General features: G+C 46.6%; 3 protein-coding genes across 8 annotated transcripts in view; 1 reads left to right on the top strand and 2 right to left on the bottom strand.

The window, feature by feature from the left end:
* Nucleotides 1-4,231, bottom strand: part of cdc14ab (cell division cycle 14Ab) — a 33,364-nt gene extending 29,133 nt beyond the window's left edge. For 3 of the 6 annotated variants that reach the window (XM_076079048.1, XM_076079052.1, XM_076079054.1), the window contains exons 1-3: nt 3,376-4,231; nt 715-883; nt 449-628 (exon numbers count right to left, since the gene is read on the bottom strand). In XM_076079048.1, the coding sequence (XP_075935163.1) occupies nt 449-551 (103 nt within the window). In that variant the 5' untranslated portion in view covers nt 552-628; nt 715-883; nt 3,376-4,231. Of the gene's footprint in view, nt 1-448; nt 629-714; nt 884-3,196; nt 3,345-3,375 lie in introns of those variants that run through there. The other 3 variants (XM_076079049.1, XM_076079051.1, XM_076079050.1) reach the window with 3 other exon arrangements.
* Nucleotides 4,232-4,239: 8 nt separating this feature from the next.
* On the bottom strand, nt 4,240-16,715 carry rtca (RNA 3'-terminal phosphate cyclase). The gene is made up of 11 exons (XM_076079061.1): nt 16,499-16,715; nt 16,291-16,391; nt 13,632-13,775; nt 8,109-8,232; nt 7,903-7,961; nt 7,041-7,182; nt 6,815-6,936; nt 4,876-4,934; nt 4,689-4,783; nt 4,505-4,609; nt 4,240-4,376 (listed from the first exon to the last, which is right to left on the bottom strand). Exons 1-11 carry the CDS (start codon nt 16,547-16,549, stop codon nt 4,278-4,280), a joined length of 1,101 nt encoding a protein of 366 aa, XP_075935176.1. The 5' UTR covers nt 16,550-16,715; the 3' UTR covers nt 4,240-4,277.
* Nucleotides 16,716-17,021: 306 nt separating this feature from the next.
* On the top strand, nt 17,022-22,763 carry dbt (dihydrolipoamide branched chain transacylase E2). Its single transcript, XM_076079060.1, has 11 exons — nt 17,022-17,158; nt 18,136-18,268; nt 18,613-18,688; nt 19,010-19,191; nt 19,281-19,408; nt 19,565-19,799; nt 19,962-20,128; nt 20,201-20,278; nt 20,687-20,878; nt 21,093-21,164; nt 21,421-22,763. Exons 1-11 carry the CDS (start codon nt 17,114-17,116, stop codon nt 21,586-21,588), a joined length of 1,476 nt encoding a protein of 491 aa, XP_075935175.1. The 5' UTR covers nt 17,022-17,113; the 3' UTR covers nt 21,589-22,763.

Here is a 22,763-nt window from a genome sequence, read left to right as displayed (position 1 = left end):
GTAATGCTAATTATGATAATAATAATAAGCTAATAAACACTGAGGACGTCTATCTTATAGTTATTAACTCTAAAGTCAAAGTGGAATAGATAGATAGATATATAATTTATTCATCCCCAGGGGGAAATTTGTTAATGAATGAAATGAAATGAAAAATACATTTTCCCAGTTTTAATCATGTCCCTCTTACTATTATATTATAATATTATATCTATGTAAAATAATATATAAATATAATATATATATATATTGTGCTTCACTAACGATGAAGGTGATCCTGAGATCTCTTCTCAGGTCAGTTTATCTTCAGAAATACTGAAACAACCCTTTGGTCACATGACACGTGACGGGTGAGATAACCTCACCTGATTGGCTGGTTTTAAGACTTCAGACCGTATGTTTAGAGCTCTGGACTAGTCCTTTACTGTTCATGATGTCAGAATCTCACCTGCAATCAGAGAGATCCACACACGGTTTGGTCCAGGTCCAGGTCCTGGTTGGAGAATCCGGGAGCCGTCCTGTGGCGTCCTCCAGGCCCCGGCGTCTGCCATGCTGCAGGGCGGCGAGCAGACTGACGAGGACACGACTGAGAATGAGGAGGTGTCAGGTGACCCGGATCAGGTTGCTCCTGGTTCCAGAGGGGACAGAGGTGTGAGTTTACAGCCAGCTCAGGTTTCAGCACACATTCCAGCTGGACTTCCTGCTGTACTCAACTGTACATCAGGTCACCTGCTGCAGGTGAGTTAGAGAGGTGGGAGGGGCCAACACGACACCGCGCTGATGACATCATGGAAACCAGACAGGGGGGACCACAGGAAGTCCAGGTCCACCAGGGACGGTCTAGACCTGATCACCTGTCTTCATGCTGGAGAGCGAGACACACCTGGACAAAACAAAAACAATACCCAGAATGCAACACTCTTTAACACTGTTCGAGGCAAAATATAAAGATAAATATACTCACAGAAAACAACGTGAGAAAGTATTCTGATTAAAACACTAAACCCTCCTCGAGAGTATAATTTAAAATCCTTCTCACCTACAAAGCCCTGATTGGTCAGAAACCATCAGATCTTAAGGAGCTTATAGAACCATATTATCCTACTAGAGAGCTGCACTCCCTCACTTGTGGTTCCTAAAGTCTTAAAAAGTAGAGCAAGAACCAGATCCTTCAGTTATCAAGCTGCTGTTGTGTAGAACCAGCTTCAAGTTTCAGTCCGGGGGCAGAGACACTCACCACATTTAAGAATAGACTTAAGACTTTTCTCTTTGATAATGCTTATAGTTAGGACTGGTTCAGGTCTATAGTTAGGGCTGGTTCAGGTTTATAGTGAGGGCTGGTTCAGGTTTGTAGTTAGGACTGGTTCAGGTCTATAGTTAGGGCTGGTTCAGGTTTATAGTGAGGGCTGGTTCAGTTTTATAGTGAGGGCTGGTTCAGGTTTGTAGTTAGGACTGGTTCAGGTCTATAGTTAGGGCTGGTTCAGGTTTATAGTGAGGGCTGGTTCAGGTTTGTAGTTAGGACTGGTTCAGGTCTATAGTTAGGGCTGGTTCAGGTTTATAGTGAGGGCTGGTTCAGTTTTATAGTTAGGGCTGGTTCAGGTTTATAGTTAGAGCTGGTTCAGGTTTATAGTTAGGGCTGGCTCAGGTTTATAGTTAGAGCTGGTTCAGGTTTATAGTTAGGGCTGGTTCAGGTTTATAGTTGGGGCTGGCTCAGGTTTATAGTTAGGGCTGGTTCAGGTTTATAGTTAGAACTGGTTCAGGTTTATAGTTAGGGCTGGCTCAGGTTTATAGTTAGGGCTGGTTCAGGTTTATAGTTAGAACTGGTTCAGGTTTATAGTTAGGGCTGGCTCAGGTTTATAGTTAGGGCTGGTTCAGGTTTATAGTTATGGCTGGCTCAGGTTTATAGTTAGGGCTGGTTCAGGTTTATAGTTAGGGCTGGCTCAGGTTTATAGTTAGGGCTGGTTCAGGTTAATAGTTAGGGCTGGTTCAGGTTTATAGTTAGAACTGGTTCAGGTTTATAGTAAGGGTTGGATCAGGTTTATAGTTCGGGTTGGATCAGGTTTATAGTTAGAACTGGTTCAGGTTTATAGTTAGGGCTGGCTCAGGTTTATAGTTAGAACTGGTTCAGGTTAATAGTTAGGGCTGGTTCAGGTTTATAGTTAGAACTGGTTCAGGTTTATAGTAAGGGTTGGATCAGGTTTATAGTTCGGGTTGGATCAGGTTTATAGTTGGGGCTGACTCAAGTTTATAGTTAAGGCTGGCTGAAGTTTATAGTTAGGGCTGACTCAAGTTTATAGTTAGGGCTGGCTCAAGTTTATAGTTAGGACTGGTTCAGGTTCATAGTTGGGCCTGGTTCAGGTTCATAGTTGGGGCTGGCTCAGGTTTATAGTTGGCGCTGGTTCAGGTTTATAGTTGGGGCTGGTTCAGGTTTATAGTTGGGGCTGGCTCAGGTTTATAGTTGGGACTGGCTCAGGTTTATAGTTAGGGCTGGTTCAGGTTTATAGTTAGGGCTGGTTCAGGTTTATAGTTAGGGCTGGTTCAGGTTTATAGTTGGGGCTGGCTCAGGTTTATAGTTGGGGCTGGTTCAGGTTTATAGTTAGGGCTGGTTCAGGTTTATAGTTAGGGCTGGCTCAGGTTTATAGTTGGGGCTGGTTCAGGTTTATAGTTAGGGCTGGCTCAGGTTTATAGTTGGGGCTGGTTCAGGTTTATAGTTAGGGCTGGCTCAGGTTTATAGTTGGGGCTGGTTCAGGTTTATAGTTAGGGCTGGCTCAGGTTTATAGTTGGGGCTGGTTCAGGTTTATAGTTGGGGCTGGCTCAGGTTTATAGTTAGGGCTGGCTCAGGTTTATAGTTGGGGCTGGTTCAGGTTTATAGTTAGGGCTGGCTCAGGTTTATAGTTGGGGCTGGTTCAGGTTTATAGTTAGGGCTGGCTCAGGTTTATAGTTGGGGCTGGTTCAGGTTTATAGTTGGGGCTGGCTCAGGTTTATAGTTAGGGCTGGCTCAGGTTTATAGTTAGGGCTGGCTCAGGTTTATAGTTAGGGCTGGCTCAGGTTTGCCTTGGACCAGCCACTAGATAAGCTGCTATAGACCTAGACTCCTATTGACTTCTTAAGATAAACTGCGCTTCTCTCTCCTCTTCTATCTCTCCTTCTGTATGAATTCATGCACATATGAAGCAAAGTTAGTAATATTACTAACTTTGCTTCTTCCTCAGTCTTTGTGCTTTCTCTCCTCGCAGGTTTCCGTGGATAGTGGTTATACCTGGATCATGGTCTTGCCTCCTGCCCTGAATCTGTCGCGTTAAACCCTCCCCTTCACTCCTCGCGTTAAACCCTCCCGTTCACGCCTCGCGTTAAACCCTCCCGTTCTCTTCTCACCCTCTGATGATTCTTCAATCGTCGGCCTCATTTCTGCCGGTGATGATGGGGAATACAGGGAACTGAACCAGGACTTTATAGGATGATGCCAGTGGAACCGCCTCCAGATCAACTCTGGTAAAACCAAAGAGCTGTTGGTGGACTTCACTCTCCTCCGGTACCAGTGAACATCCAGGGAACGGACATTGAGATCGTGAGATCTTATAAGTACCTGGGTGTTCACTTGAACAATAAACTGGACTGACCACACACACACACTTTACAAAAAGGGTCAGAGCAGGTTCTATCTGCTGAGGAGACTCGGGTCTTTTGGAGTGCAGGGAGCTCTCCTGAGGACCTTCTTCTGTGGTGGCATCAGCCATCTTCTATGGAGTGGTCTGTTGGGGCAGCAGCATCTCGACAGCTGACAGGAACAGACTCAACAAACTCATCAAGAAGGCAGCAGTGTGCTAGGGTGTCCACTGGATACGGTGGAGGGAGACAGGAGGGTGATGGCTAAGCTATCATCCTCCACTCACTCTCTCACACACACACACACACACACACACACACACACACACACACACACACACACACACACACACACACACACACACACACACACACACACACACACACACACACACACACACACACACACACACACACACACACACACACACACACACACACACACACACACACACACACACACACACACACACACACACACACACACACACACACACACACACACACACACACACACACACACACACACACAAGAAACAAACAGAAACAGACATTTATTTATTACAGTTTTAATGAAACACCCTGAGAGACAGAAGCTGAAGGTCGGGGGGGGGGGGGGGGGGGGGGGGGGGGCGAGCAGCTGGAGAGTGTGTGTGTCTACAGGTGTGTGTCTACAGGTGTTTGTTAGCTGCTCCTGATCCTACACATTCGATGATGAACGTCTCGTTGCTGCTCAGTTCGTCCTCAGACTTTGTTATTGTGAACTTTGCCTGCAAATAGAAACAAACATTAATATCTACAGAATAAAATAGTACATATTCATGTATATACATACATACATACATACACGCACACACACACGTGTATTAGTGTATCTATGACCCTGACTGTCTCCTACCTGAGTCAGCTGCTCTGCGATGTGAATGGCGGTCTGTGTGTGCAGCGTCACGGGGCCGGTTCGAATCCGAGACGTTCCCTTCGCCAACGCCATGAAGATGATGAGCTGAGGAAGAGGAGGGTTAGAGGACTTTGTATGAAACCGTACATTAGAGGGTCAGAGGAGGTCAGCAGGTGTGTCTCACCTGGTCCTGCAGGAACTCGTCCACACAGCCGTTGTGTCTGATGTTTCTCAGCAACATCTCAGCAGCTTCAATGCCAATTTTATCTACATACACACCTGAAACACACACACGTCAGTATACAGGAGTCTACAGACCAGACTTCATGTACAAATGAAGACGTTTAAAGAGTTTCAGGCGACGTCCTCACCTTTCTTCCCCAGAGCTGAACCTGCAAACACACAACCTGTCGACGACTCGGCGATTATTCTGAAACACAGACAGGAGAAGAACCAATCAGAGAGCTGTGAGGATGTGTTCACTGCACGTGGGAAAAACCAAGTTTAAACATCCAGTTCGAACTCATACAGGCTCCGCCCTCTACGGGCAATGCTCTCCTCCAATCACAAAAGTGTAGACTGCCAATCATGGACGTAGTCGTCACTCTTTAGTTTGTGACGTTTTGAAGCCTCCAGGTCGGCGATTTTGCCGTCGCCATCTTGTTTTTTTAATCAACCTGTGAACCATTGAATGTGTTGCAACTCTGTTATGTTGTTCATTCTGTACACATGACATCGTCCATCCTGATAGAGCAGTAGTTCTCAACTGGTCTGGCTGCGGGACCCACCATCACCCCTTAATGACAAGCCGTGACCCAAATTATTTATTTATATATATGTACATATATATATATTCATTCATTCAAGAAGTCTAGTAGTAGTAACGTCTCTGTGTAGTAAACAACAGCCAAATCAAATAAAGAAAGTACACATATATTTTAACAATTATTATTCAAACTGGATGGATTATAAATAATACATAGAAATACATGAATAAATGTTCTTCTCATTTCAAGTAAAATAACGGCTGGATTAATAAAGAAATTACGTAAAGAAATTCATTTTAGAAAAGTTATTTTCACTAAATTGCCCTGCAGCTTTAAACTCAGTTCATTCAGGGTGAAGTGATGAAGACATAATATTATATTTTTCTCATCTTCTAAAAAGAGAAATGAGTGTTGGAAGAATTCACCTCTGAGTCTGTCCAGTCAGAGTCGAATGACTCTGGTCTCTCTGGACATCTTCTCTTTTGGAGATCGTCCTATGATTTGACTTTCACATCTCTCACCTCAACAGTCCTGCTCTGCTGTCTCTCTCCGTGTGTCACGGTGTGTGTACGTCTCACTGAGTCAGAAAACTTGTCAGAATACTCATATTTGATTGGCTGAGCTTCATCACACGATGTGATTCACAACGCATTGGTCGGTGTTTTCCCTGCACCGCTGAACAAGTGCCGTAAATGCTGGAATAATTCCGCTGCATAAAAAATGCCCTTCAAAATAAAATCACATTTATTTTTTTTTTGTCAGGCAAAGGCCCGCGACCCACTGAAAACGGGTTGAGAATCACTGTGATAGAGGATGATAATGATGAAGAGGATCCTCCTCTGTTGCTCTTGGGGAGTTGTTCCTGTTCTGATGCGAGCGTCCTGGGACAGAGGATGTCGTATGTGTACAGACTGTAAAGCCCTCTGAGGCTAATTTGTAATTTTGGACTATACAAAAATAAATTCAATTGAACAGGAAGTGACCATATATGGACTGAGGAGTGACGTAGAGACGTATACGTCTCTGGTAGAGACCTGTCAATCACCGTGTAGCCCCGCCCTAAAGCATCCCCTGCTTTATGGTCTGTTTGACTCTAAATGGACCATAATGTACTAAATGAACATCATGCTGTATTGAAGAAGACTTGAAACTAGAGATTGAGACCATAAACTCATGTTTACTGAGGTAATAAATCAAGAGAGAAGTAGAGTCATTTTCCCATAGACTTCTATACAACCAAAGGAGTCGCCTCCTGGTGGTCACTAGAGAGACTGCAGGAGGTTTCTTGGTTCTGGAGACAAGAGGACTGGACTGTCTGTGGACCATCACCCACCATTACCTGTTACTGGGTTCACAGGCTGATGAACGGGGTTCACGTCCTGATTGGCCGACTATGCTCGTTCGTGATTGGAGGAGAAAACTACCCACAGAGCCCAGCAGAGGGCTCCGCCTGTGCTCATAGAACCAGGGTTACGATATCGTAACCTTCGTCACTGTTTTCACTTATAACCAGCGGTGATGTCATCAGGTGGGCGGGGCTTACATAATGCCGTTGCCGTTCCCACAGGCCTTCTCCTTCTCCTGCAGCGCCGGGATGTTGATGTACAGCTCTTTGATCTCCTTCCTGATGGTCCGAACAGCAGCCGATGACATGTCTTTAGCCAACTGAAGACACGAGAACCACCATCAGTACCATGAATACGATCAGTACGACATCACTTCCTGTCTGTGTAACAGTGGTAACTTTATTTTGAAGGGCAGGGCTTTACTTTGTAGGGCAGGACTCCAGCGACAAACGCCCGGCCATAGATCTTGGTGATGTTTCCTCTCTCTGTCATGATGACCGGCTGAAGCTCTTTGACCGGGTTCACCGTCACCATCACCTCCCCCCCACCTTTAGGGTAGTACCCTCTGAAACACACACACACTGTGTCTCACACACACTGTGTCTCTCACTCACACACACACACACACACACACACACACACACAGTGTGTCACACACACACTCACACACACTGTGTCTCACACACACTGTGTGTCTCACACACACACACACCGTGTCTCACACACACACACACCCTGTCTCACACACACACACACACACACACAGTGTCTCACACACACACACACACAGTGTCTCACACACACACAGTGTCTCACACACACACACACACAGTGTCTCACACACACACTGTGTCTCTCACACACACACTGTGTCTCTCACACACACACTGTGTCTCTCACACACACACTGTGTCTCTCACACACACACACAGTGTCTCTCACACACACACAGTGTCTCTCACACACACACACTGTGTCTCTCACACACACACACTGTGTCTCTCACACACACACTGTGTCTCTCACACACACACTGTGTCTCTCACACACACACTGTGTCTCTCACACACACACTGTGTCTCTCACACACACACTGTGTCTCTCACACACACACTGTGTCTCTCACACACACACTGTGTCTCTCACACACACACACACAGTGTCTCTCACACACACACACACAGTGTCTCTCACACACACACACAGTGTCTCTCACACACACACACACACTGTGTCTCACACACACTACTGTTTGTGTTGATCAGACAGGAAACAGGAAACTGACCTCATTCTGATGTCACAGTCAAAATGGACTCCAAACTTCTCCACGATTGGTTTAAACACCTGAAGAAGAAACAAACTGTTTAATGAGCCTCGATCGTACACAGTGTGTACATGAGTACAGTGTGTACAGGAGTACATGTGTACAGTACATGTGTACAGTACATGTGTACAGTACATGTGTACAGTACATGTGTACAGTACATGTACCTTCACAGTGTAGTCGATCTGAGGAGCCATCTCTGCGTTGGTTCCTCCCTTCAGACAAAGCTGAGAGGACGAATCAGAGAACAGAGCACAAGGGAGAGAGACCTGCAGCAGGAGACACACACTCCTGACAGACAGACAGAGATAGACAGACGGACAGAGACAGACAGACAGAGAGAGAGAGACAGACAGAGAGAACATCATTATTACCTTTAAAAGAAGAAATCAATAAAAACAATTTATATTGTTGAACTTGTGACGAGTTCAATGAAACAGGAAATTAGATTTTGTGATGTTAATAGAAACAAAGAATGAGAGACAGACACATAGAGACAGAGACAGACACATAGAGAGACAGACACAGAGACAGACACATAGAGAGACAGAGACAGAGACAGAGACAGACACATAGAGACAGACACAGAGACAGACAGAGAGACACATAGAGACAGACACAGACACATAGAGAGAGACACAGAGACAGACACAGACACATAGAGAGAGACAGAGAGACACAGAGACAGACAGAGATAGAGACAGACAGATAGAGACAGACAGTCAGACACATAGATAGAGACAGACAGTCAGGTCCATCAGTATCTGGACTGTGACTCATGTTTCTAATGTTGTCTCTTTAGACTCCAGTGATCTAAACTAATCAGTCAACATGAGGTTGAAGACTTTCAGCTTTAATTCAATGAATAAAACTAAAACATTACAACGTTGAAGACTGACAGCCTTGTACAGTCATCACATGTTCAGAGGATCACAGGCATTATTGTCTGACGCACGGCTTCATGACCAGGTGTGTCCTGCTCCGTCTCCATTTCATGACAAATGATGCAGAGAATAGGATTCTAGATGTTATATTAGTGTTTAGTAGCTGCTCCATGAACCCTCAGCACGAAACCAAACAGGTGTCGATGCAAGTGAAGGAGAAGGGTTAAAACATGGCTGTTCCTTGGTGAAGAAGCCTTCACAACATCTACTGAGGAACACTCTGGAGGAGGTAGAGCGTCATTGTTAAAGTCTACGATCAAGAGACCTTCATGAATCTAAACAGTTTACAACCTCTGGTACCACTGAAGAACAGGAAGACACATTAGACTTTAACACCAAACATCTGAAACAGATTCTTTTAACAGATGAAACAAGATGAACTTGTTCCACAATCATGAGAGAGAGAAGTGTGGAGAAGGAAAGAACTCATGATCTAAACACACATCATCATGTCCATCATGAGGCTTTAGATGGACATGAACACATCATCATGTCCATCATGAGGAGGCTTTAGATGGACATGAACACACCATCATGTCCATCATGAGGAGGCTTTAGATGGACATGAACACATCATCATGTCCATCATGAGGAGGCTTTAGATGGACATGAACACACCATCATGTCCATCATGAGGAGGCTTTAGATGGACATGAACACACATGTCCATCATGAGGAGGCTATAGATGGACATGAACACACATGTCCATCATGAGGAGGCTTTAGATGGACATGAACACACATGTCCATCATGAGGAGGCTATAGATGGACATGAACACACATGTCCATCATGAGGAGGCTTTAGATGGACATGAACACACATGTCCATCATGAGGAGGATTTAGATGGACATGAACACATCATCATGTCCATCATAAGGAGGCTTTAGATGGACATGAACACACATGTCCATCATGAGGAGGCTTTAGATGGACATGAACACACATGTCCATCATGAGGAGGCTTTAGATGGACATGAACACATCATCATGTCCATCATGAGGAGGATTTAGATGGACATGAACACATCATCATGTCCATCATGAGGAGGCTTTAGATGGACATGAACACATCATCATGTCCATCATAAGGAGGCTTTAGATGGACATGAACACACATGTCCATCATGAGGAGGCTTTAGATGGACATGAACACATCATCATGTCCATCATGAGGAGGCTATAGATGGACATGAACACACATGTCCATCATGAGGAGGCTATAGATGGACATGAACACACATGTCCATCATGAGGAGGCTTTAGATGGACATGAACACACCATCATGTCCATCATGAGGAGGATTTAGATGGACATGAACACACCATCATGTCCATCATGAGGAGGCTATAGATGGACATGAACACACATGTCCATCATGAGGAGGCTATAGATGGACATGAACACACATGTCCATCATGAGGAGGCTATAGATGGACATGAACACACATGTCCATCATGAGGAGGCTTTAGATGGACATGAACACACATGTCCATCATGAGGAGGATTTAGATGGACATGAACACATCATCATGTCCATCATAAGGAGGCTTTAGATGGACATGAACACACATGTCCATCATGAGGCTTTAGATGGACATGAACACATCATCATGTCCATCATGAGGCTTTAGATGGACATGAACACATCATCATGTCCATCATGAGGAGGATTTAGATGGACATGAACACATCATCATGTCCATCATGAGGAGGCTTTAGATGGACATGAACACATCATCATGTCCATCATAAGGAGGCTTTAGATGGACATGAACACACATGTCCATCATGAGGAGGCTTTAGATGGACATGAACACATCATCATGTCCATCATGAGGAGGCTATAGATGGACATGAACACACATGTCCATCATGAGGAGGCTATAGATGGACATGAACACACATGTCCATCATGAGGAGGCTTTAGATGGACATGAACACACCATCATGTCCATCATGAGGAGGCTATAGATGGACATGAACACACATGTCCATCATGAGGAGGCTTTAGATGGACATGAACACACCATCATGTCCATCATGAGGAGGCTTTAGATGGACATGAACACACATGTCCATCATGAGGAGGCTATAGATGGACATGAACACACATGTCCATCATGAGGAGGCTTTAGATGGACATGAACACACATGTCCATCATGAGGAGGCTTTAGATGGACATGAACACACCATCATGTCCATCATGAGGAGGCTTTAGATGGACATGAACACACATGTCCATCATGAGGAGGCTATAGATGGACATGAACACACATGTCCATCATGAGGAGGCTTTAGATGGACATGAACACACATGTCCATCATGAGGAGGATTTAGATGGACATGAACACATCATCATGTCCATCATAAGGAGGCTTTAGATGGACATGAACACACATGTCCATCATGAGGAGGCTTTAGATGGACATGAACACACATGTCCATCATGAGGCTTTAGATGGACATGAACACATCATCATGTCCATCATGAGGAGGATTTAGATGGACATGAACACATCATCATGTCCATCATGAGGAGGCTTTAGATGGACATGAACACATCATCATGTCCATCATGAGGAGGCTATAGATGGACATGAACACACATGTCCATCATGAGGAGGCTATAGATGGACATGAACACACATGTCCATCATGAGGATTTAGATGGACATGAACACATCATCATGTCCATCATGAGGAGGCTTTAGATGGACATGAACACATCATCATGTCCATCATGAGGAGGCTTTAGATGGACATGAACACACCATCATGTCCATCATGAGGAGGCTTTAGATGGACATGAACACACATGTCCATCATGAGGAGGCTATAGATGGACATGAACACACATGTCCATCATGAGGAGGCTATAGATGGACATGAACACACATGTCCATCATGAGGAGGCTTTAGATGGACATGAACACACATGTCCATCATGAGGAGGATTTAGATGGACATGAACACACATGTCCATCATGAGGAGGATTTAGATGGACATGAACACATCATCATGTCCATCATGAGGAGGCTATAGATGGACATGAACACACATGTCCATCATGAGGAGGCTTTAGATGGACATGAACACACATGTCCATCATGAGGAGGATTTAGATGGACATGAACACACATGTCCATCATGAGGAGGCTTTAGATGGACATGAACACACATGTCCATCATGAGGAGGATTTAGATGGACATGAACACATCATCATGTCCATCATGAGGAGGCTATAGATGGACATGAACACACATGTCCATCATGAGGAGGCTTTAGATGGACATGAACACACATGTCCATCATGAGGAGGATTTAGATGGACATGAACACACATGTCCATCATGAGGAGGCTTTAGATGGACATGAACACACATGTCCATCATGAGGAGGCTTTAGATGGACATGAACACATCATCATGTCCATCATGAGGAGGCTTTAGATGGACATGAACACACATGTCCATCATGAGGAGGCTTTAGATGGACATGAACACACATGTCCATCATGAGGAGGCTTTAGATGGACATGAACACATCATCATGTCCATCATGAGGAGGCTTTAGATGGACATGAACACATCATCATGTCCATCATAAGGAGGCTTTAGATGGACATGAACACACATGTCCATCATGAGGAGGCTTTAGATGGACATGAACACATCATCATGTCCATCATGAGGAGGCTATAGATGGACATGAACACACATGTCCATCATGAGGAGGCTATAGATGGACATGAACACACATGTCCATCATGAGGAGGCTTTAGATGGACATGAACACACCATCATGTCCATCATGAGGAGGATTTAGATGGACATGAACACACCATCATGTCCATCATGAGGAGGATTTAGATGGACATGAACACATCATCATGTCCATCATGAGGAGGATTTAGATGGACATGAACACACCATCATGTCCATCATGAGGAGGCTATAGATAGACATGAACACACATGTCCATCATGAGGAGGCTTTAGATGGACATGAACACACCATCATGAGGAGGCTTTAGATGGACATGAACACACCATCATGTCCATCATGAGGAGGCTATAGATGGACATGAACACACATGTCCATCATGAGGAGGCTTTAGATGGACATGAACACACCATCATGAGGAGGCTTTAGATGGACATGAACACACCATCATGTCCATCATGAGGAGGCTATAGATGGACATGAACACACCATCATGTCCATCATGAGGAGGCTATAGATGGACATGAACACACATGTCCATCATGAGGAGGATTTAGATGGACATGAACACACATGTCCATCATGAGGAGGATTTAGATGGACATGAACACATCATCATGTCCATCATGAGGAGGATTTAGATGGACATGATACAGAGCAGATGGATTATGATCTAAAACACACTGTGAACACAACACAAGAGCTTCTCAAGACAAAGGAATATTCTTCAATGGCCGAGTCAGTCACATGATCTCACAGTGAGCTTCACTTCCTGAAGATAAAAGTGAAGCTTTAAGACGAGCAGCAGCTGAAGGAGGAGACTCAGTGTGTAGTGATGTCTCTGGAGACAGACTTCCCTCATTCACTATTATGTTACTGTGATCCTCTGAACATGGGATGACTGTAGAAGGCTGTCATTCTTCAATGTTATTGTGATGTTAAGAAACACTAGAAAAACTGTGTCACAGTCCAAATACTGACGGACCTGACTGTATGTAGAGACAGACAGACTCACCCTGCTGTCTGTGTGTCGGCCGTATGGTTTCCAGACTGGATCTTTCCTGGAGTCAGACTGATGTCTGTGGAGCCGATGGAGGCTCCCTGAAGACTACCAGAACACAGATCTGAGACCAGCTGCAGACCACTCAGGTGCTGTGGTCTACACACACACACACACACACACACACACACACACACACACACACACACACACACACACACACACACACACACACACACACACACACACACACACACACACACACACACACACACACACACACACACACACACACACACACACACACACACACACACACACCTTAAAAAGAAAAACTTGACAACATTCAGAAATTACACAAATGTGACAGTTTAAACTTTATGGCAAACTCTGAGGACTCTACCCATCTCTCTCTCTCTCTCTGCGTGAGGACTCTACCCGTCTCTCTCTCTCTGCGTGAGGACTCTACCCGTCTCTCTCTCTCTCTCTGCGCGAGGACTCTACCCGTCTCTCTCTCTCTCTGCGCGAGGACTCTACCCGTCTCTCTCTCTGCGTGAGGACTCTACCCGTCTCTCTCTCTCTGCGTGAGGACTCTACCCGTCTCTCTCTCTGCGTGAGGACTCTACCCGTCTCTCTCTCTCTGCGCGAGGACTCTACCCGTCTCTCTCTCTCTCTCTCTCTCTCTCTCTGCGTGAGGACTCTACCCGTCTCTCTCTCTCTCTCTCTCTCTGCGTGAGGACTCTACCCGTCTCTCTCTCTCTGCGTGAGGACTCTACCCGTCTCTCTCTCTCTCTGCGTGAGGACTCTACCCGTCTCTCTCTCTCTCTGCGTGAGGACTCTACCCATCTCTCTCTCTGCGTGAGGACTCTACCCGTCTCTCTCTCTGCGTGAGGACTCTACCCGTCTCTCTCTCTCTCTCTCTCTCTCTCTCTGCGTGAGGACTCTACCCGTCTCTCTCTCTCTGCGTGAGGACTCTACCCGTCTCTCTCTCTCTGCGCGAGGACTCTACCCGTCTCTCTCTCTGCGTGAGGACTCTACCCGTCTCTCTCTCTCTCTGCGTGAGGACTCTACCCGTCTCTCTCTCTGCGTGAGGACTCTACCCGTCTCTCTCTCTGCGTGAGGACTCTACCCGTCTCTCTGTGTGAGGACTCTACCCGTCTCTCTGCGTGAGGACTCTACCCGTCTCTCTGTGTGAGGACTCTACCCGTCTCTCTGTGTGAGGACTCTACCCGTCTCTCTGCGTGAGGACTCTACCCGTCTCTCTCTCTCTGCGTGAGGACTCTACCCGTCTCTCTCTCTGCGTGAGGACTCTACCCGTCTCTCTCTCTCTGCGTGAGGACTCTACCCGTCTCTCTCTCTCTGCGTGAGGACTCTACCCGTCTCTCTCTCTCTCTCTCTCTCTGCGTGAGGACTCTACCCGTCTCTCTCTCTCTGCGTGAGGACTCTACCCGTCTCTCTCTCTCTGCGCGAGGACTCTACCCGTCTCTCTCTCTCTGCGCGAGGACTCTACCCGTCTCTCTCTCTGCGTGAGGACTCTACCCGTCTCTCTCTCTGCGTGAGGACTCTACCTGTCTCTCTCTCTCTCTCTCTCTGCGCGAGGACTCTACCCGTCTCTCTCTCTGCGTGAGGACTCTACCCGTCTCTCTCTCTGCGTGAGGACTCTACCCGTCTCTCTGCGTGAGGACTCTACCCGTCTCTCTGTGTGAGGACTCTACCCGTCTCTCTGCGTGAGGACTCTACCCGTCTCTGTGTGAGGACTCTACCCGTCTCTCTCTCTCTCTCTTTGAGGACTCTACCCGTCTCTCTCTCTCTCTCTCTTTGAGGACTCTACCCATCTCTCTCTCTCTCTCTCTTTGAGGACTCTACCCGTCTCTCTCTCTCTCTTTGAGGACTCTACCCGTCTCTCTCTCTCTCTCTTTGAGGACTCTACCCGTCTCTCTCTCTCTCTCTCTTTGAGGACTCTACCCGTCTCTCTCTCTCTCTCTCTCTTTGAGGACTCTACCCGTCTCTCTCTCTCTCTCTCTCTCTCTCTTTGAGGACTCTACCCGTCTCTCTCTCTCTCTCTTTGAGGACTCTACCCGTCTCTCTCTCTCTCTCTCTTTGAGGACTCTACCCATCTCTCTCTCTCTCTTTGAGGACTCTACCCGTCTCTCTCTCTCTCTTTGAGGACTCTACCCGTCTCTCTCTCTCTCTCTCTCTCTCTTTGAGGACTCTACCCATCTCTCTCTCTCTCTTTGAGGACTCTACCCGTCTCTCTCTCTCTCTTTGAGGACTCTACCCGTCTCTCTCTCTCTCTTTGAGGACTCTACCCGTCTCTCTCTCTCTCTTTGAGGACTCTACCCGTCTCTCTCTTTGAGGACTCTACCCGTCTCTCTCTTTGAGGACTCTACCCGTCTCTCTCTCTCTCTCTTTGAGGACTCTACCCGTCTCTCTCTCTCTCTCTTTGAGGACTCTACCCGTCTCTCTCTCTCTTTGAGGACTCTACCCGTCTCTCTCTCTCTCTTTGAGGACTCTACCCGTCTCTCTCTCTCTCTTTGAGGACTCTACCCGTCTCTCTCTCTCTTTGAGGACTGTCGAACTTAAGTTAGCCGACTCCACTTCAATGAATAGGCTAACGTTAGCCTAGCTAGCTGCTAACGTTAGCCTGCTAGCCCGTTGTTAGCTGCTAACTCACCTGAGCCCCGGAGTGCTCCTTCCCGCCCGGACCTTGGTGATGTTGATGGAGGAGCCGGTGATGCAGCTGAGCGCCGCGGAGACTCTCAGGATCTGTCCGCCCTGAGGAGAACCGACACCGGGGGAACAGATCAGATGACCGGCCGATAGCATGTTAGCATGTATTAGCACGATAGCATGTTAGCAGCGCGTTAATTAACGGTACTCACTCCCTCCATCACGCTGCCGTCGATCTCTACAGAACCGGAGTCCATCTTCATCCGAACCAACAAACTCTCACTTTGTTAAACACGAACCTTTTGGTTCCGATGAACAGACAATAACCTGTTTCTTCTTCTTCTTCTTCTTTTTTCTTCTTCTTCTTCTGGAACTTCTCTCTGTCAAGTTAGACCGTACAGTTAGACGGAACTACTGCAAACCACTTCCTGTGGCTTTCAAACTAAAATACGTTTATTGAGTCGTAGTTGTTTAATTTACGTCATATGCGCAACAATTGCAGTGTCTTCTCTGTGTAAACGTACTTATAGAAACGATCCAAACAGCAATCAAATACACAGTTCATTGGTTATTTGACATAACATATGATAAAATAAATAATTGTACTTTTAGAATATTTTTTGGACCACAGATGAAGTTATCAAAATAAAACTATTGTTTAATTAAAATATCTGGATCTGTAGTTCTCCTCCTGACCGCTGGTTGGCAGCGTCACGTCGCTGCTGCGTCCGGTCTGCTTGCAGCTGAAAAGGGAACAAGAACGCTGGGCGGTGATTGGCTCCTGAGAGGGGCGTGCAACTGTGACGTAACACTGTGATCGCGTAAAGATGGCGGCGGTGACCAGAGGCTCCTTCACAGTGTTCAGACGGCTGGTGAGAGAAACGAAACGTTTTATAAATATTTTCTCTTCGTTTTCTCGTCTGTTTGTTTCTGCTGCTAATGCGGACCGAGTGACGTCATCACTCCGTCACCATGTCAGCCTGTTAGCTTAGCATGTTAGCTGCTGTCACTGCTACTGGCATGCTAATTGTGATGCTAATAATGCTAACATAATGAAATAAAAACAAAAAGACAGCAGCCGCCGCTCAGTGTTATCAGATAACTGCTAACATGTGTGTTTACCAGGCAGCCTCAGTTAGCTTTAGTTAGCGTCCGGGAGTTGAACCAGCGGCAGGGTCACAGAGAGATGGAGTCCGGTGGCTAACGGCTAACAGCTAACGGGAAGTTAGAACTAATACACACTGTGACCTACCTGAAGTAAAAGTCTATACATGTAGTTAAAGTGAAAGTATTGATTGATCAGTAAAATGATCTAAAGGAAATCAAATATTGTTATTGTCATTATTATTTTAATGATGTAATATAATCTTTCTAGAGCTCGTGAAGTTAAACAACTAATAATTCATCTTTAATATTTTATATTAATGTGAAAACATCTCCTTCAAACTACCTGTCTGTCTCTCTGAGGACTCTACATTTCTGTCTGTCTGTCTGTGGGAACTCTACTTGTCTGTGTCTGTGAGCACTCTACCTGTCCATCTGTCTCTCTGAGGACTCTACTTGTCTGTCTGTCTATCTCTCTGAGGACTCTACAGTTCTGTCTGTCTGTGTCTGTGAGGACTCTACTTGTCTGTCTGTCTCTCTGAGGACTCTACATTTCTACCTGTCTGTCTGTGAGAACTCTACTTGTCTGTCTGTCTCTCTGTGAGAACTCTACTTGTCTGTCTGTCTCTCTGAGGACTCTACATTTCTGTCTGTCTGTGTCTGTGAGGACTCTACCTGTCTGTCTCTCTGTGAGGACTCTACCTGCCAGGCGATCTTTGTACCTGTCTGTCTCTCATCCTGTCAGCTGACTCATCAGTACCGTAGTCGATGTTTCCGGCTGCAGAACTTCAGGTCCGACCGAACCGTTCAGCTTCTGAGCTTCAGATGTGAAACAAACCTCCAGATGTCCAGCAGCAGGACCCTGCACTCCTCCACCGGTAGGTCCAGACCAGCAGGACCCAAAGTCCTGAGACCAGTAGGACCCAAAGTCCTGACCCAAAACCTCGGTCTGGTTCTCGGGAACTTTATAACCAGTGAACCAGATCTGGACAATCCAGTTTCAGGAATTCAGGAAGTTGCTGGGTGTTGGTTTTTGGCGATGGAGTTCTTCCTGGTTCAGTTCAGAGAATCCAGATCAACAGGTTTCATTACACAGATCCAGACTGAGATAAGGGTTTAAACAATCAGGTCTCAGATCAGAGGAGTCATTGTGTCTGAAGACGTGGTGTCGTTGATGGTGTCGATGATGTCATTGATGATGTCGGTGTGTTTTCTCCTGCAGTGAGTCGAGGACCGATCGTCTCGTTCAAACTGTCCGACATCGGAGAGGGAATCATGGAGGTGACGGTGAAAGAGTGGTAAGTCGTGAGACGGCGTGTCGCGAGACCGCGTGAGTCGCGAGACCGCGTGACTACTGAGACCACTAAAACCGCATGAGTACTGAAACCACTGAGACCACGTGAGTACTGACACCAAGAGACTACGGAGACCACGGGAATACTCAGACCACATGAGTACTGTGTGACCGCGGGACTACTGAGACCGCGGGACTACTGAGACCGCATGACTACTGAGACCAAGAGACTACTGAGACCACAGGAATACTGAGACCACATGAGTTCTGTGTGACCACGTGAGTACTGAGACCACCTTGTCCCTTTAATGAATGTGTCTCTCAGGTATGTGAAGGAGGGGGACAAGGTGTCTCAGTTCGATAGTATCTGTGAGGTCCAGAGCGACAAGGCGTCCGTCACCATCACCAGCCGCTATGACGGAGTCATCAAAAAACTCTACTATGACGTGGACGGCACCGCTTTAGTGGGAAAACCACTGGTGGACATCGAGACCGAGTCCAGTTCAGGTGAGACATGACACCTGATGTTAGTCTGGAACCGGGTCTTCAGTGTCTCCAGTTTTTCTGGTTCAGACTAAAACTTTGTTGTTGATCAGAGGTGATCCAGGAGGAGGACGTGGTGGAGACGCCCGCCATGGCTCGAGAAGAACACACCCACCAGGAGATAAAAGGTCACAAGACTCAGGCCACGCCTGCCGTCAGGCGCCTCGCCATGGAGAACAACGTAAGTCTGTGTCCAGTCTGTCTTAAGTCTGTCTGTTTCCGGACCGTCCAGTGTTTCCAGTCTGTCCAGTTTCTCCAATCTGTCCCCAGTTTGTCCAGTGTTCCCAGTTTGTCCCCAGGGTTTCCTTGTTACTATTTTAACTGGTCTGACTCTCAGATTAAGCTCAGTGAGGTGGTGGGGACGGGGAGAGACGGACGGATCCTGAAGGAGGACATCCTGAACTTCCTGGCGAAGCAGACCGGAGCCATCATACCTCCGACCCTGTTCCAGGAGATCCAGGCTCCGTCTGCTGCTGCTGCTAGGCCTGTGAGCACTACGGCATCCATCAAACCTCCACCCACCACACCCAAACCTGTCTTCACCGGCAAGGACGTCACCGAGCCCCTCAAAGGTCGGAGTCTGTTGATACCAACATGTCACTGGTGTCATCCTGTTTCTACGTGGTCTTCAGTCTCTCAGGGACCCAGTGATGGTATTCTGTAGATCCAGGTTCACTGAGACACTGGACCAGGTGAACTGGTCTCTCGGGTCTAAAGGTGCTCGTGTCCTTCAGGTTTCCACAGAGCGATGGTGAAGACGATGACGGAGGCGCTGAAGATCCCTCACTTTGGTTACTGCGATGAAGTGGACTTGAGCCGCCTGGTTTCTCTGAGAGCTGAACTCAGACCCATCGCTGAAGGCCGGGGGGTCAAACTGAGCTACATGCCCTTCTTCATCAAGGTAACGCCCACGTCACTGCTGATTGGTTAAACGCTTAGTGCTGATGGTAACGCTGCGCTCTCATTGGTTCAGGCTGCCTCCCTCGGCCTCCTCCACTTTCCCATCCTCAACTCCTCATTGGACGAAGGCTGCCAGAACATCACGTACAAGGTGGAGACACGTGTTTGTATTTATATCAGCTTCTTATGTTTATTATATTCTATATCTTTGAATTATGTTTTATAGAGTCAGACTGGGTTTTACATATCTGATCTTATTCTCATAAGAACCCCAACACAACCACACACTAGAACCACGACCGCGCACTAGAACCACGACTGCGCACTAGAACCACGACCTCGCACTAGAACCACGACCTCGCACTAGAACCACGACCGCGCACTAGAACCACGACCGCGCACTAGAACCACGACCGCGCACTGGAACCACGACGGCGCACTAGAACCACGACGGCACACTAGAACCACGACGGCACACTAGAACCACAACGGCACACTAGAACCACAACCACAGTCGGTCAAAGTTTGAAACCCGGCTCCATGTGATTCTGTTCTGAAGGCGTCTCATAACATCGGCCTGGCGATGGACACCATTCAGGGTCTGCTGGTTCCCAACGTGAAGAACGTTCAGCTGCTCAGTGTGTTCGACATCGCTCAGGAGTTAAACCGTCTGCAGACGCTCGGAACTGCAGGGCAGCTGGGAACCAACGAGCTGATTGGAGGAACCTTCACCCTGTCCAACATCGGATCAGTGAGTTCTACAACCACACCAGGACTTTAATGTTATACTAGAACCTCAACCACACACCAGAACCTTAACCACACACCAAAACCTTAACCACACACCAGAACCTCAACCACACACCAGAACCTCAACGACGCACGAAAACCTCAACCACACACTAGAACCTGAACCGGCTTCACACCTTCCTGACTTGAATGTGTTTGTTTTTGGTTTGAATCAGATCGGAGGGACGTACGCCAAACCGGTCATCCTTCCTCCTGAAGTCGCCATCGGAGCTCTGGGAAAAATCCAGGTTGGTTCCAAACAACATGAATCCTCATCAGGGTTGTTGTGATGGTAACAGTGATCTGTAGTTTTATTGATCAGTGATTTTAACTTGGAGTATGTTCAATCAAAGAAAGGAAGTCTTTTGGTTCACCACTAAAATATAAATAATAAATTAAAGATCGATCAATAAATCTGATAAAAACTAGAATCCGAGAGAATCTCTTTTCTAAAGGAACAAAACATTCGTAGACTTGGTTCCTCATCTTCTTTTTATCCGTCAGGTTCTTCCTCGGTTCGACGCCGGTGGTCAGGTTGTCCGAGCTCACATCATGAACGTCAGCTGGTCGGCGGATCATCGCATCATCGACGGAGCCACCATGTGTCGGTTCTCCAACCTGTGGAGGGAGTACCTGGAGAACCCGGCCAGCATGGTGCTGGACCTCAAATAAACAGAGAGGAGTATTTCCCATCAGCCCCGGGGAGACCTTCTCTTCGCCTTCGCTTCGTTTTTCTGTTCGAGGCCTTCCCGTTCACTAGCTGTCGTTTCCTTGTTTCCTTTGAGCAAGGCAGCGGGAGGAGGGGTCAGCCTGTCAATCATGTTGTTTCCATGACAACCACTAACACACACAGCGGAGGTTAGAGGTACTTAGTCTGTTTCTAATGTTTCAGGAAATCAATTACAAGTCATGACCAGTTCTAAATCACTAAAACCAGTTGACATGCTGTGAACCGGAGAACCTTTAGTGTCTCACTGCTCCTGGTTGGTCCTCATTGATCCAGATCCCAGTGCTGTCCCCTAAACATTTGACTTCTTCTGAAGCTGGACATGGATCCAGGATCTGGTCTGAGATCAGTTAGTAGAGTGAAACATGCTCCTTTAAGAACTTTGAAACTCTCCACGTGTTGTGTGACGTTCTCACTAGAACCGGGTTCCTGTTCCTCAAACATCTCAGAGTCAGTGAATTCATTACGTAAACTGCTGCTGAAATTCTGTGTGTTTTAATCATATTTATCTGATCTCCTTGTAAAGGTGTCTGTATGCAAATAAGGTGGGCGGGGCCAGTATAGGTCATGTGTCTGTGGGTGGAGGGTCATGTGACTAAATGATTTTATTCATCAGGGCCAAATATGATTCACGTCTCTGAGGTTTTTGATGAACACAAACTCAGTTAAACTATTGATTAATGATTCTGGTTCTGATCGGTTCGTTTGACGCCTCTTCACTGGATCAGAACCAGTTTCACTTCATGATCTCTGTACTGGATCAGAACCAGTTTCTGTCTAAAGGGTCCGTCAATCCTCTGCTGAGTCTCAACGTTCATGATATGAAACTGAAGTTTGTAAATAAGCTGAATTCTTGGTGAAGTCTGGTTCCTGGGCTGGTGTGAAAGAGGTCTATCTGTAGACCTGATCCCCATTGTGGTCTGACCCGTCTGTTCATCTGTACTGAAGACTGTTACAGAACCTGTGAATAATCTCTGGTGTTGGTTGAATGTTTCTCTTCCTGCTTTGTTTTAGTTTTTAGCGACCGACTAAATGTAAAACTAATAAATAGAAACGTAGCTTTTTGTATTTTTGGGAGCGTTTGAACCTGGTGGAATAAATAAAGTTGAAGTGCACAAAC

The sequence above is a fragment of the Anarhichas minor genome, unplaced genomic scaffold, assembly GCF_050575085.1.
Source record: "Anarhichas minor isolate MPS153535 unplaced genomic scaffold, ASM5057508v1 ptg000070l, whole genome shotgun sequence".
Lineage (NCBI taxonomy): Eukaryota > Metazoa > Chordata > Actinopteri > Perciformes > Anarhichadidae > Anarhichas > Anarhichas minor.
Note: the sequence above shows the minus strand (reverse complement) of the source record. Positions and strands in the feature narration are given on the sequence as shown.

Excerpts from the sequence above, each read along its gene's own strand:
- rtca (XM_076079061.1), bottom strand. The coding sequence starts at position 16,549 with ATGAAGATGGACTCCGGTTCTGTAGAGATCGACGGCAGCGTGATGGAG. Across the intron at positions 8,233-13,631 it reads GCCGACACACAGACAGCAGG|GAGTGTGTGTCTCCTGCTGC; the intron begins GTGAGTCTGTCT and ends TCTGTCTGTCAG. Across the intron at positions 4,610-4,688 it reads ACGAGTTCCTGCAGGACCAG|CTCATCATCTTCATGGCGTT; the intron begins GTGAGACACACC and ends CCTCTTCCTCAG.
- dbt (XM_076079060.1), top strand. The coding sequence starts at position 17,114 with ATGGCGGCGGTGACCAGAGGCTCCTTCACAGTGTTCAGACGGCTG. Across the intron at positions 20,279-20,686 it reads GCCAGAACATCACGTACAAG|GCGTCTCATAACATCGGCCT; the intron begins GTGGAGACACGT and ends TCTGTTCTGAAG. Across the intron at positions 21,165-21,420 it reads GAGCTCTGGGAAAAATCCAG|GTTCTTCCTCGGTTCGACGC; the intron begins GTTGGTTCCAAA and ends TTTATCCGTCAG.